The following is an 11,541-nucleotide window of genomic DNA, read 5'->3' as shown; positions in this document are numbered from 1 at the left end:
TGTTAAACCAAGTAGATTCTTTTAGTATTTAACAAACATATTAAAATATATATAAGAAAAAATCTTAACTTTGCCAGAAGAATCATATTGAAGAATGAAATAAAAAGATGGTAGGTATATATTTAATGCAGTTATAGATAATGCAGTTATAGTACAGATATTCTGATTAAATTTTGGCCTCGTTTCTGAATCTTAGTCAAAGAATCGTAAACCTTTAATGTCTAAGGGTGAGATCTATAGTGCGCACTTGGACTTTGCTCAGACTTACCTTACGAAAAACTTTGCTTAGTGTACACTAAGGATAAACTATGATTTCGTATTTATAGACATTTTTATTTCTTAGATTAACTTAGCTTAATCTCACCGTTAAAATGTCATTGATTTTGATAAAATCATAAAAATCATAACATTGATTTTGATTGCCATGAGCAATTAAAGTTGCATCGGTAATCAAAGCCTCCGGTACTCTGTCACTTCGAATAGCGTACCTATATGTAATTTGGATGAAGTTTTGGGATCGCGTGATAAAAAAAACTCAATATTAAAGGACTATTGGAACTTATTGAGTATTGGAGGAGGACCGAGGACGACAAGTGATACACAATGAGAAATAGATATTTCGTATAGAAACTGTTTCCTATATCAAAGCTCATTAAGCTATTTTTAAATATAATAAGGAAGCTCCGAGACAAATTTATTATGCAATAATATATTGCAAGAAGTCATTTAATATGACTTAATTAAAATACGTTTAAATCAAGTTACATCAACTATTATAAATCACGGGTTGAAAAAATGGGGTTGCCCTTTCAAATAACCGACATATTTTGTCATAATTAGAACGCTCCGGCGCTAAGTTTTTTCTCAATTTTTTGTTTCTCTAGAAATGGTTAAGCGTGACTCGTCGCTTGAATTTTTTACGGAAAATATATGTATTATAGTTGCTATATATTTTTAATAAAACTCCAAATGTTTTTACACTGTTAAATCAAAATGTCATGTATTTAAATCGATATTAATGCTAGATTGAATCACTTTTAAGTATACTAACTGATTGCGTATTTAAAATTATGAAAAAATAACATAATTTGTCAACCCATGAACATGCTTGCTTGATTATTAAATAGGAAACATCAGTATTGCAATAAATAATCAAACTATTACAGCCGTGCGATTCTGTTAATCCGTGAGTTCACCTCGCACTAACAACGCTCCCTTTTTCACTCACGTCATTTTTGGAATCTCATGGTATTCTGTTTAGTAATTTCACATTTAGTCTTGACAAGCGGAGGGAGCTTGTAGTTTATTGTTTAACAGAATGCCAAATCGTAAAATGACTGCTTCACGACTGATTTAAGCGCAAAAACCGCTGTGAGAGTTCGAAAAGTGAGTTACAGAATCGCAAGGCAATAAAGTGAAAAAATTACTTATAAAGTTTGAACCTAGGACCTGCCTAAAAGTCACTTAAACGAAAATCCTACTTTAATATTATATTTTATTTTAATTTCACACTTTGAAGAGAACCCTAGACTATCAATAATTTTTTGAAATGTATCAATAATTGCAAGTTGTCGCTGCCGCGTTTCCGCATATTTAACTAAGGTATGTTGATGATTAAGGTTGTTTACACACATAATTTTGTCTACGTTACATCATATATAATACAATATTTAAATAAAATATATGCTACTCCAAAGAACTGTACGTAAGAAATCTTTGCATTTATGATGGTTCAATGATAGTTTATATGGAGTAGCTTTGAGTCAAAAATTCAAACATTACTTTAAAACTACTATAGGTATACCATATTGATTTATTTATTCGTTCCCATTATTCTGTAGCTTCGTTGCATAATAATACAAAATCATCAGGAAAATTAAATAATTAGGGGTAGGCATAGTTGACAACAAAAAAAAATAATATTGTACACCAAAAAAATGTATCAACAAAGACAATTTAAGTAAAATTTACATTATTATTAATAATTAAATTATCTTTGGTAACAATCACGCATTTTATAACTTAGGGGTATATAAGGAAGTACTTATTCTTAGAAACTGTTCATCTTAGTGTATGTTCCATGAAATAATTAAGATATCTGAAGAAAGAAACATGAAGCCGGAATCTTTGTTTTGATTTCCAGCAAACCATATTTTATTCATTGATCAGGTAAACGATAATTGTTGGGTTTAATTTCTATAATTAATATAAAACGGGAGTTTATCAGGAAAATAGCGTTTACAACGTTCTTGCATATAAATCCTAAGCGATATTGTTTCGGTATGCGGCGCCCTGCAATAATTAACACATGTAGGGGCAGAACTATTTAGTTTTTCCATACTTTTTCAGTTAATTAGGGCTCCACTAAATTGTATTGACACATTCTGTTTCGCATAACTTCCTATACTGACATGTCTTAGACATTTCATGCGTGAATTGTTGATGTTGAGGACGGAAATTATTTATTTTATTGTCGAAACATAACTATGTTTACAAAAGATTAAAAAAAAGACCAATTCTTCTACTTCAAGAGCCACAATTGCCGGGTATCTTGTGCTTGTCTAAACACAAGATACCCGGCAATTGTGTTCCTCGGCGCCACCACGACTTTTTTTACCAGCCCTTCTGTTACCTTGAATTTTGCCCATCATTATTTTTAAGCACCTGTCCGAAATATGCGACTATCCGTATTTTAACAGTTTTTTGTTGAAATACTCTTGCATTCGTCACTCTTTGGATCCAGCTGAAGCTTTCGATGGTAACACTACATCTCAAGATGCCTTCTTGTGTCTTCTTTTATAGTCCTGACATCCATATAGTGCTACTGGACGTAACAGAGTAAAAGACGAATCTACAATTTGGTACAAATGTACAACATTATACTTTTTTCAGTTTATTAAAAGAATTTCTTGTTCGGAATCCTCCCATACTCTATCTGTCACGTCTGTATCTATGTCATTATAGATTATAGGTAGATTAATACCCGAAGCTGAGTTTCATCATCGGACGTCGAGGCAGAATACGAAATTCCACCCGTATCGCCTGGACGTCCGTCGTTCCACAACCTAGCGCTTTTTAAGGCAGTTTTCGCCGTGTACCAATTTTTAAAAGGCCGGCAACGCACTCTCGAGTCCTCTGATATTGAGAGTGTCCATGGGTGGCTCACTTACCATCTGGTGAGCCGTCAGGCAGTGGCGTAACAATAGGGTGGCAGGGCTGGCAAAATGCCACGGGCCCCCGACACAAGAGGGCCCCTGCCCAAAAGATATTATGTTCTATGGATGTGAAGTCTTCAATACGCATTGGGCTAGCGTGGGGACTACAGACCATTCCTAAGAGAGGCCTACGGCCATCAATGGGACATATACAACGTGTAATTGAGTTCGCTGAAAATCTCGAAGTTTATTAAAATTAAACTGAGTAGGGACGATTTTTACTGATAGGTTTAATGTTCTGCAGTCCCTACGGATGGAAGAGGCCTATGTCCAACGGTGGACAAACCAAAGCCTGACAAGTATAATATGATTGTTCCTAAATGTTACAGTTTAAATGTATTGTTAAAAGTTATTTTCAATTCAAAATCAATGAGATTCATATTTAACATTTTGCAAATAAAGGCTATTATTTATAGCTCCAAGTGTGACGTTTGTATGTCAAGAACGAATTGGATATATGGATTTTCAGAGGAGTTTTTCAGATTGAACTGCAGCTGAGTTTCATGATCGGACATCGAGGTAGAATACGAAATTCCACCCGTATCACCTCGACGTCTGTTGTTCCACAACTGAGCGTTAATTGGGGCAGTTTTTGCACACCACCACTATGTAGAGCTGACTACCCACTAAAGTATTTCCGAATTAACTTAGGGTCCTTCAAGGAAGGAGCGTACCAATTCTTAAAAGGCATAGTATGTACTCGCGAGCGCTCTGGCATTGATACTATCAGGCTGGTATCACTTAACATCAGATGAGCCTCCTGCCCGTTTGCCCCCCGTTCTATAAAAAAAAAGGATATATGGGGGATAGAGTTGGCGCTAGGTGTCGTGAGTTCAAGCCGATGACGTTGTCTTTCGTACGGTGTCATGATTTCATTATCTGGTTAAGGGATCTAGTGTCGACTTTAAATAAGGCTTGATAATTTAATTATGAATTAATTAAAGTTTGATATTCTTCTTAATTAGGTACCCTTCGACATAAAATTATGTAAAATGTTTGCTAAAATGTTTAAAGAGAATATTGGATGAGCTAACAGGTAAATTTATTGTTATTAAATTTTAACGTTTTTACAAGATATTAATAATTAACAGTTATAGGGTAATTAAGGAGAATTTTTAAATGTTACAACTAAGTTTCTTTCGTGTGAATCGTGTTTAAATAAAATCAAACAATTCACGCGAACTAAACTAATTACTAAAATACGTGTTTATTCTTATCAATTTTACATAAACAACCTACTCAGCCTATATGACACAATGAAATTACTAACCTAATATAATTTATTGGAACAATTAATTGCGAAACTTTCATATGCAATAGTATGCCCCAATGATAACTGCGTATATAAAAGTATGTACACTTTTGGTAATATTATTCCAGTTTTATTTGCTAACTAGAATTCATTGAGATGGCATCGAAAATCCTTCTTTGTGCTTTTGCCCAAGTTGTGCTCATCCAGGTAATTATAACTTAATCACCAACATTCTGGAAATCCACTTTAACTTAAAACCAGGTTTAAATCCTGCGCCAGTTTTATGTCGTTTAAAACGCAGTAAATTTAAGGTCCTTGAACGTTAATATAATGTATACGTGTTGGTTTATCCATAACTTGGTTGATGTCTAAATTAAAAATAGTATTATTTGGTCTAAAGATGACTTATGTTATGAATTGTTTTTTAAACTTCTATTGAAATTTCTGCAAAAGTATCAATACAGCGAACATAAATCTAAACGATCTGTCCTCCATATGTCCAAAATCATATTTATTTCTTCCGTTACTAACTGATATTTACATGATTTCGTTTAATATGTAATATTGATTACATCAAATAATATTTGGAAGAATAATGTCACGTTTTCAAGTGCAACATAATTTTTATTAATCCAAACTTGTATAGTTAAACTGAAACATTATATCACTGAATTCTAACTTTCAGAGTATCTCAGCGTACTGTGGTGGCAGCGCATACAATGCTGCGTTGAACGCACCATTCGCCGCCGACGCTTACGCAACTGAGAGATATGCGGCTAACCGCATCGCTTCCGACCGCTATGGAGCTGAACGCTTAGCCGCCGACGCTTACGCTACTGAAAGATACGCTGCTGACCGTGTCGCTGCTGACCGTTTTGCCGCTGATGCCTATGCCACTGAAAGATACGCTGCTGCACCATTCGCTGCTCCTCTTGCTTCACCAATGGCCTCTTCCCTAGGTAGTCGATTTGCATCCCCTCTTGCCGCTTCCTACGGAGAAATTCCTTTAAGTTACGCAGCCACCGCTTCTGCCTCCCACGGGGGCCCCCTCCCAGTTGCCAGTTCCTCCCCAATCCCCCCCAACGGTGTGTCTGTCTTCTCAGAGAACGCTATCGAAGGTGCCTTAGCTGTTTCCGGTCAATTACCCTTCTTGGGAACAGTTGCTTTGGAAGGTGCTTTGCCCACAGCTGGTTCTGGTGCAGTTAACTTTGGCGCTGGTAACGGCAATGTTGCTATCCTGAATGAGGAAGCCTCAGGATATGGTTACGAACCAATGGCCTATGGTTTCGGACGTGGACTTGGCTGCGGTGCCCGTTACTAAGTTATTTGATATTCTTGAAGAGGAATGATATAATAAATGTATAATGCAAGATATTTTGTTTTAATAACAATTCCTTAACCTTAACTCCGTAGAAACATCTGGTTGGATTCCATTGTAAATCAATTGAATGATAAAAACCATACTCTTAAGATATATTTTAGTACTTAAATATATCATAAAAGGTTGGTAAAATAAAATTTATTAATGAAGTCTAAAACAATTAAGCCTTTAATTATTTTATTTACCTATAGTTATACGAGTGAGGTACTAAGTTATAAGCATAGGTTATGCTTAGTTAATCTATACTTATGAAGTTTAAAGAGTGTTTGTTTATACGCGCTAATATTAAAACTATTGATTTTTCATTTAAAAAAAATTGCGTTTTATAGCTCACTTATAACATATCTATATAAAATCACTTAACTATCATTAGAAGCGGGACATCAACGAAAAATCTCGCAAAAATACTATGACATATCTACCTCTTATGTTCATCTGTAACCATTTATATGATAAATAATCAATTTGTTCTAAATTGTATAAAATATTTTATAATATTCGATTTGATATATTACGATTTTTTTCTAATTTTTACAAAATTACTCTTGATATCATTTGATTTCAATATGTTATCATAGTTTTGAACTGGGACTTTAACTAACGCGGGTGTAAGTGCGAATACAGTTAGTTATCATGTTCTTATAAGAAATATGCTAGCTTGGCTTTATAAGACATGCTAAGTACAAATTTATACATGGTATATATGTCATCATTAAAAGAACTAAATGTATTATTAAATTTTTATACTTTTTAACAACTTATTATCGACAATATAAATAAAACATGGTTTAAATATATTATAAATGTGTAAAGCTCTAAAAATATAATTTGGTGTTTAGCAAACTAAATGTAAATAGAAGTACTAATCAGATTCAGTATATTGGCACCCACATCCTCCAGAAATGGTTACGAAACCTCTAGCTGGAACGCTCCCAGAGAACCTGGCCACGCCCAAAACAGGTACTTGTCCTACCACCTGGGTTGCTCCAGATAAAGGCAAATCACCAAATACAGAAACAGTCCCAATTCCGCTACTAGTTACATCTTCTGGAATAGCTGGTTTATTTATAGCGCATTCTGGAATGTTTGGTGGTGGAAGTCTGGTGCAATGGGCGAGTGCATTCTGAAAAAAAAATGTTAAACACGTTTGAAATTGCACTGATAAATACAAAAATCTCATAATTACATTTGAATCATACAATTAAAAAACGCAAAACGCGAAAAAAACGCCATTAATTCATAGTGTAATTACAACGGCTGTAAATATTTAAATAAATTTACAACTATTGTACTACTTTGAAAATGGATATTCTCTCCTCTTCGTATGGATATAAGAACCTACCTGTATAAAATAAGTCTGCAGTACTAGAAATATTGTAAAGTAATTCATTCTTCAAGTAATTTGCACACTGATTATTGGATTTTAAGTTCGCGTATTTATTGCAATTTCTGTTGTGGTTTATCGCAAATTTTGTAATAGGACGTTATGAAAATTTTATATTTTAATTTTAATAGTGGGAATTCGGATCCTAATGCTTGTCCCTTAAGATGTCAATTTAATAATAATAAATAAATCTGTGGCGCTACAAGCTTTTTAGGCGATGGCCTCAGATTTCTATATCTCTTTCATGATCATTTGTCAATTAGGCAAGTAGGTGATCAGGGTGGTTGTTTCACGATGTTTTTCTTTCCGTTTGAGCGAATGTTAAATGCGCATTTAGAAATAAAGTTCATTGGTGCACAGCCGGGTTTACTTCAGCCTACGACCTCAGGAATGAGAGTCGCACGCTGAAGTAAAAAACATTATCTCTAGGATAAATATTATATAATTGACCTAAAGAACTATCCTTAATTCACTTAATTCGAATTTATGGTGTCATACCGTTTTGGTGTCTTAGCATGCATTGTGCGTGCGAAGTTAGATATTCAACGAAACAATCTTTTTTCCGGATTTAAAGATAAAGAAGGCTGATCTCTTACGCCCGAAACCAATAATCAATCCACAATCTTAGATTGAGACAATCTGAGATCAGACCGTGACAGTCGATCGATCTCCTATCTGCATCCCAATAACCAAACCCGACGAAGACAATCCATTTTTGGCGACGGATAAAATGCTCTTTGTCGCTCCATTTAACCGAGTTTACACTCATATTTGATAATCAATGTAAACCAAATAAAGTAAATAAAACCGTACAAATAACATTAAAATATACATGTGCATGTTTAAAACACAACAAACTGTTTATTTAATTAATTAAAAATCTGGTGTAAGTTAAAATCTGTTAAAATAATTAACTGTTGAAATCGAGCTTTCGTCAACTGTCATTTTCATACAAAGGTCTATCCACAGACACCGATACGACCTCTCATGGATTTCTTGTATCGACAGATGGCTATTGGCACACTTTTTACAACATTTGGATTAAGATTACTATCCAGATGGTGTATTATGGATTGAGATAGGTTATTGGGTTCGGGCGTTAAATGTAAACTCATCTAGTGAAACAGATTTGTCGTCCCATTGTGAAGATAATTTTAACCAACCACGGTAGATGAGCCCATTATGACCATTGATGAAACGTTTGAAGAAAACTGAAAGTTGAAATGACTTCAAACATAAAAGTATATTGATCACTGCTTTGGGCCTGTAAAGCTCTTTCAACGGGAATGAACTTTTGTGTTGAGGCGATAGACAAAGATGATTCCCAATTATTCTTAGGATAGGATTGAGACACGACTCACGAGTGTAAGTAAATGCCATTATTGACAATTGTGACATGCGATATAGTTTCTGCTGTCTCGAATTTGAATCCTTATCATAAATTTGCATTTATTCTCAAGCTTTTAGTTCGTTTTTTCTTGTTTGAAATACACACATATTTAAAAGTATTTTTGATTGTCTTTTGTTAACCTTCATGGGTCTTTGGCTGAAATTGATTTTGATCGACAGGCAAACAGACAGGAGTTGTGAAATTTGTATGAAATTGATATCCGGCCATGTCTGTTGTTGTTATGTGGTCCAGCCCCATAGTAATCAGCTCGAATTTATAACAAAACTCATGCTTGTTTATGTTTTATACGGAAAAAACTTTTACCCAAGATTTAAAATGGTGTTTGGCTATTAACCTATTAGAAGCGCCACGCTAAATTGATAAAACTATTATGGTTACAATAAAATGTCGTGTGAAATTTGCAATGTATCACGTCCCTATATTACTAATATTTGCGAAATGTTAGGTATAAATAGGGAAACTAGTTTTAGAAAACTATAACTAAGTTCTTGACATCATGTTTAAATTACTTGTTTTATTTCAAGCTCTTCTTATCCAGGTAATCAAAATATAAAAAGTATTTTCATGTTATTATACTGTACGATTCAGCTGTTGCTTTGGTTTCGATAAATTTAAATATAGTGCATAATGTTTTACTTAAAAATATCTAAGATTTTCATAGATTTGTATTTTCATAAAGTTGATCTAGTGGCTTCAGCGTGTGACTCTCATCCATGAGGTCGTAGGTTCGATCACCAATGGACTTTCTTTCTATGTGCGCATTTAACATTCGCTCGAACGGTGAACGAAAGAGACCCAACAAGTCGTCGGCGTGTGACAGGCACAGGAGTCCGATCACCTACTTGCCTATTAGATTGACAAATGATCTTGAAACAGACACAGAAATCTGAGGCCCAGACCTAGAAAGGTCGTAGCGCCACTGCTTTATTTATTTCATATTCTTATTATAATAGACCAGAATAATACATTTTAATAGCCTATATTTTTTTGTTCTAGGTTATAACCAGCCAGTGCATATGCAGCGAAAGAATCCCTAATTGGGCCGGCATAGTTAGTCCAACTTCATCTGGAGGCTGTTCTGGAATTCCACATGTAAACTTGCCATACGACCAATATCACTCACTAGATATAACTTCTTTATCTGCCTCGGGCTGTGATCTGACCACGAGAAGTTCTTCGCCAATTGCACCTGGAGTTCTATCTATAACATCGGAGAATGTCATCGAAGGGCCGGTTTCGGTGTATGGGCAGTTGCCTTTCCTAAGTGCTGTTGCGTTCGAAGGATCCATACCTACTCAGGGATATGGTAGTGTTTCGTATGGCTGTGGTAATGGTAATGTTGGAATTTTAAGTGAAACTTCTGGGTTCGAATCTGCATACGAAACGTCCGTGAGACCGCATGAAATTCCATCTGTCAGAGGTCTAAACCATCCTGGCAGACCATGGGAAATTCCATCAGTCAGACCAGGTTGTGGACACGGGTCTGTTCCAGCATTTCCACCTGCAAGACCTTGCGGTTGCCTGCATTGAAACTTATAACTACGATTTATGTATCAACTGTTTTAATTGAATAAATACATCATTTATTTTTTGCATCCAAAATTGCATTAATTATTTTAATTAAGATACCTGTGCTATCTAGTGGAATTACACAATTTTAAATAATTCAAATATATTTTAATGTTAAATATTATTAAAATGTTAATTATTATCCGTTGTACAATATGTTTGCTAATCAGTTTTATTATTTACACAACTGTCACGTTTTAACACTACATACTTGCTGACACAAAACGTATTACTTGTAAATTGGTTTGAAAGGTGAAATCCTGCCCGATTAGTCATCATATGGCAACATAATAATATAATCCTTATTAGAAAACCTCCCACTATTTCATGAAAAACAAAACTATATTCTATTGTTAGGTGCTATTCAGTATGTAGCGACGACACCTATAATTTACACCTACAATCACTTCGAGGACGCCATACCTTGAAACGCGCTAAGGAAGTGAAACCGCGGATATACATACATATATGTCACAGCCAACTGACTTAATTAGCCGTTCAATTAACAGCCTAGCCGTTTAACTAGCGGGCAAATGACTTGGATCGATGACATTTAATTACTTGCCTAGCCTGTTGACTATTAATTTAAATTTAATTCCACTTTCTGCCACTCTTAAACTCGAAACGAAACTCCTTAAACTGTCAATAAGGCGTAGGCATACTACAACTTTGATGGTGTTTTCCAAAGTTTCATGAAAAACAACAAGTACGATGGATGAGAGTAGGGACAAAATTTTAAAAGATATATTTCTATGTGATATGTTTCATCTTATTTATTTCTGCCAAAAAATGACTCTATCGTACGAATGGCCCAAGCATTAGCCAGCCAGTTTATTAAATGTTGTAACAAACGCTACGGCTGAATATCTTTCAGGCCGCTAGTTAAACGGCGCCGTTTAGTTAAAAGGCTGTTACGGCTAATTAATCTAGTTGATTGCGACATATACATCTCGACGATAGTCATCGGTCAGAGGTTAGAATGGTTAAGGATACTTCATTTAGGAAGGAGGAGCAGCACATCCTTCCTCCACAAGTATAAAATGCATCTCAGTTTCAAGAACCATCTGTTAATTATATCGATACAATTACATCGAAACAATTTCATGTATATATACTATAAACGCACACATAATAATAATAATAATATTTACTTTTTAAACTTTTTTTATTTTTTTTTTATTTTTTGGAGAACTTTTCGCAAAGACCGTGTTTGGCGTATTCACTTCAATGATGAACGTAGTAACATCCTTGACGACGCTAAACATCGTCAAATGCGTAAAATGGAACAGACCCAAGTGGTTGAGACATATGCGCAAACAACATAGCCCC

The 11,541-nt window shown here is 34.8% G+C and overlaps 1 protein-coding gene across 1 annotated transcript; it reads left to right on the top strand.

Annotated features, from left to right (window-relative positions):
* The first annotated feature begins 4,528 nt into the window (after nt 1–4,528).
* On the top strand, nt 4,529–5,839 carry LOC125057341 (chorion class CB protein PC404-like). Its single transcript, XM_047660989.1, has 2 exons — nt 4,529–4,674; nt 5,153–5,839. Exons 1-2 carry the CDS (start codon nt 4,624–4,626, stop codon nt 5,786–5,788), a joined length of 687 nt encoding a protein of 228 aa, XP_047516945.1. The 5' UTR covers nt 4,529–4,623; the 3' UTR covers nt 5,789–5,839.
* The last annotated feature ends 5,702 nt before the right edge of the window (nt 5,840–11,541 follow it).

Source organism: Pieris napi, chromosome 16 (assembly GCF_905475465.1).
Source record: "Pieris napi chromosome 16, ilPieNapi1.2, whole genome shotgun sequence".
Classification (NCBI taxonomy): Eukaryota; Metazoa; Arthropoda; class Insecta; order Lepidoptera; family Pieridae; genus Pieris; species Pieris napi.
The sequence above is the reverse complement of the archived record's forward strand: the minus strand, read 5'-3'. Positions and strand labels throughout refer to the sequence as shown.

What these genes read in the sequence shown, in the direction of transcription:
- LOC125057341 (XM_047660989.1), top strand. Translation starts at nt 4,624, where the DNA reads ATGGCATCGAAAATCCTTCTTTGTGCTTTTGCCCAAGTTGTGCTCATC. An exon ending in CCCAAGTTGTGCTCATCCAG is followed by an intron (nt 4,675 to 5,152) that starts GTAATTATAACT and finishes TCTAACTTTCAG; the next exon opens with AGTATCTCAGCGTACTGTGG.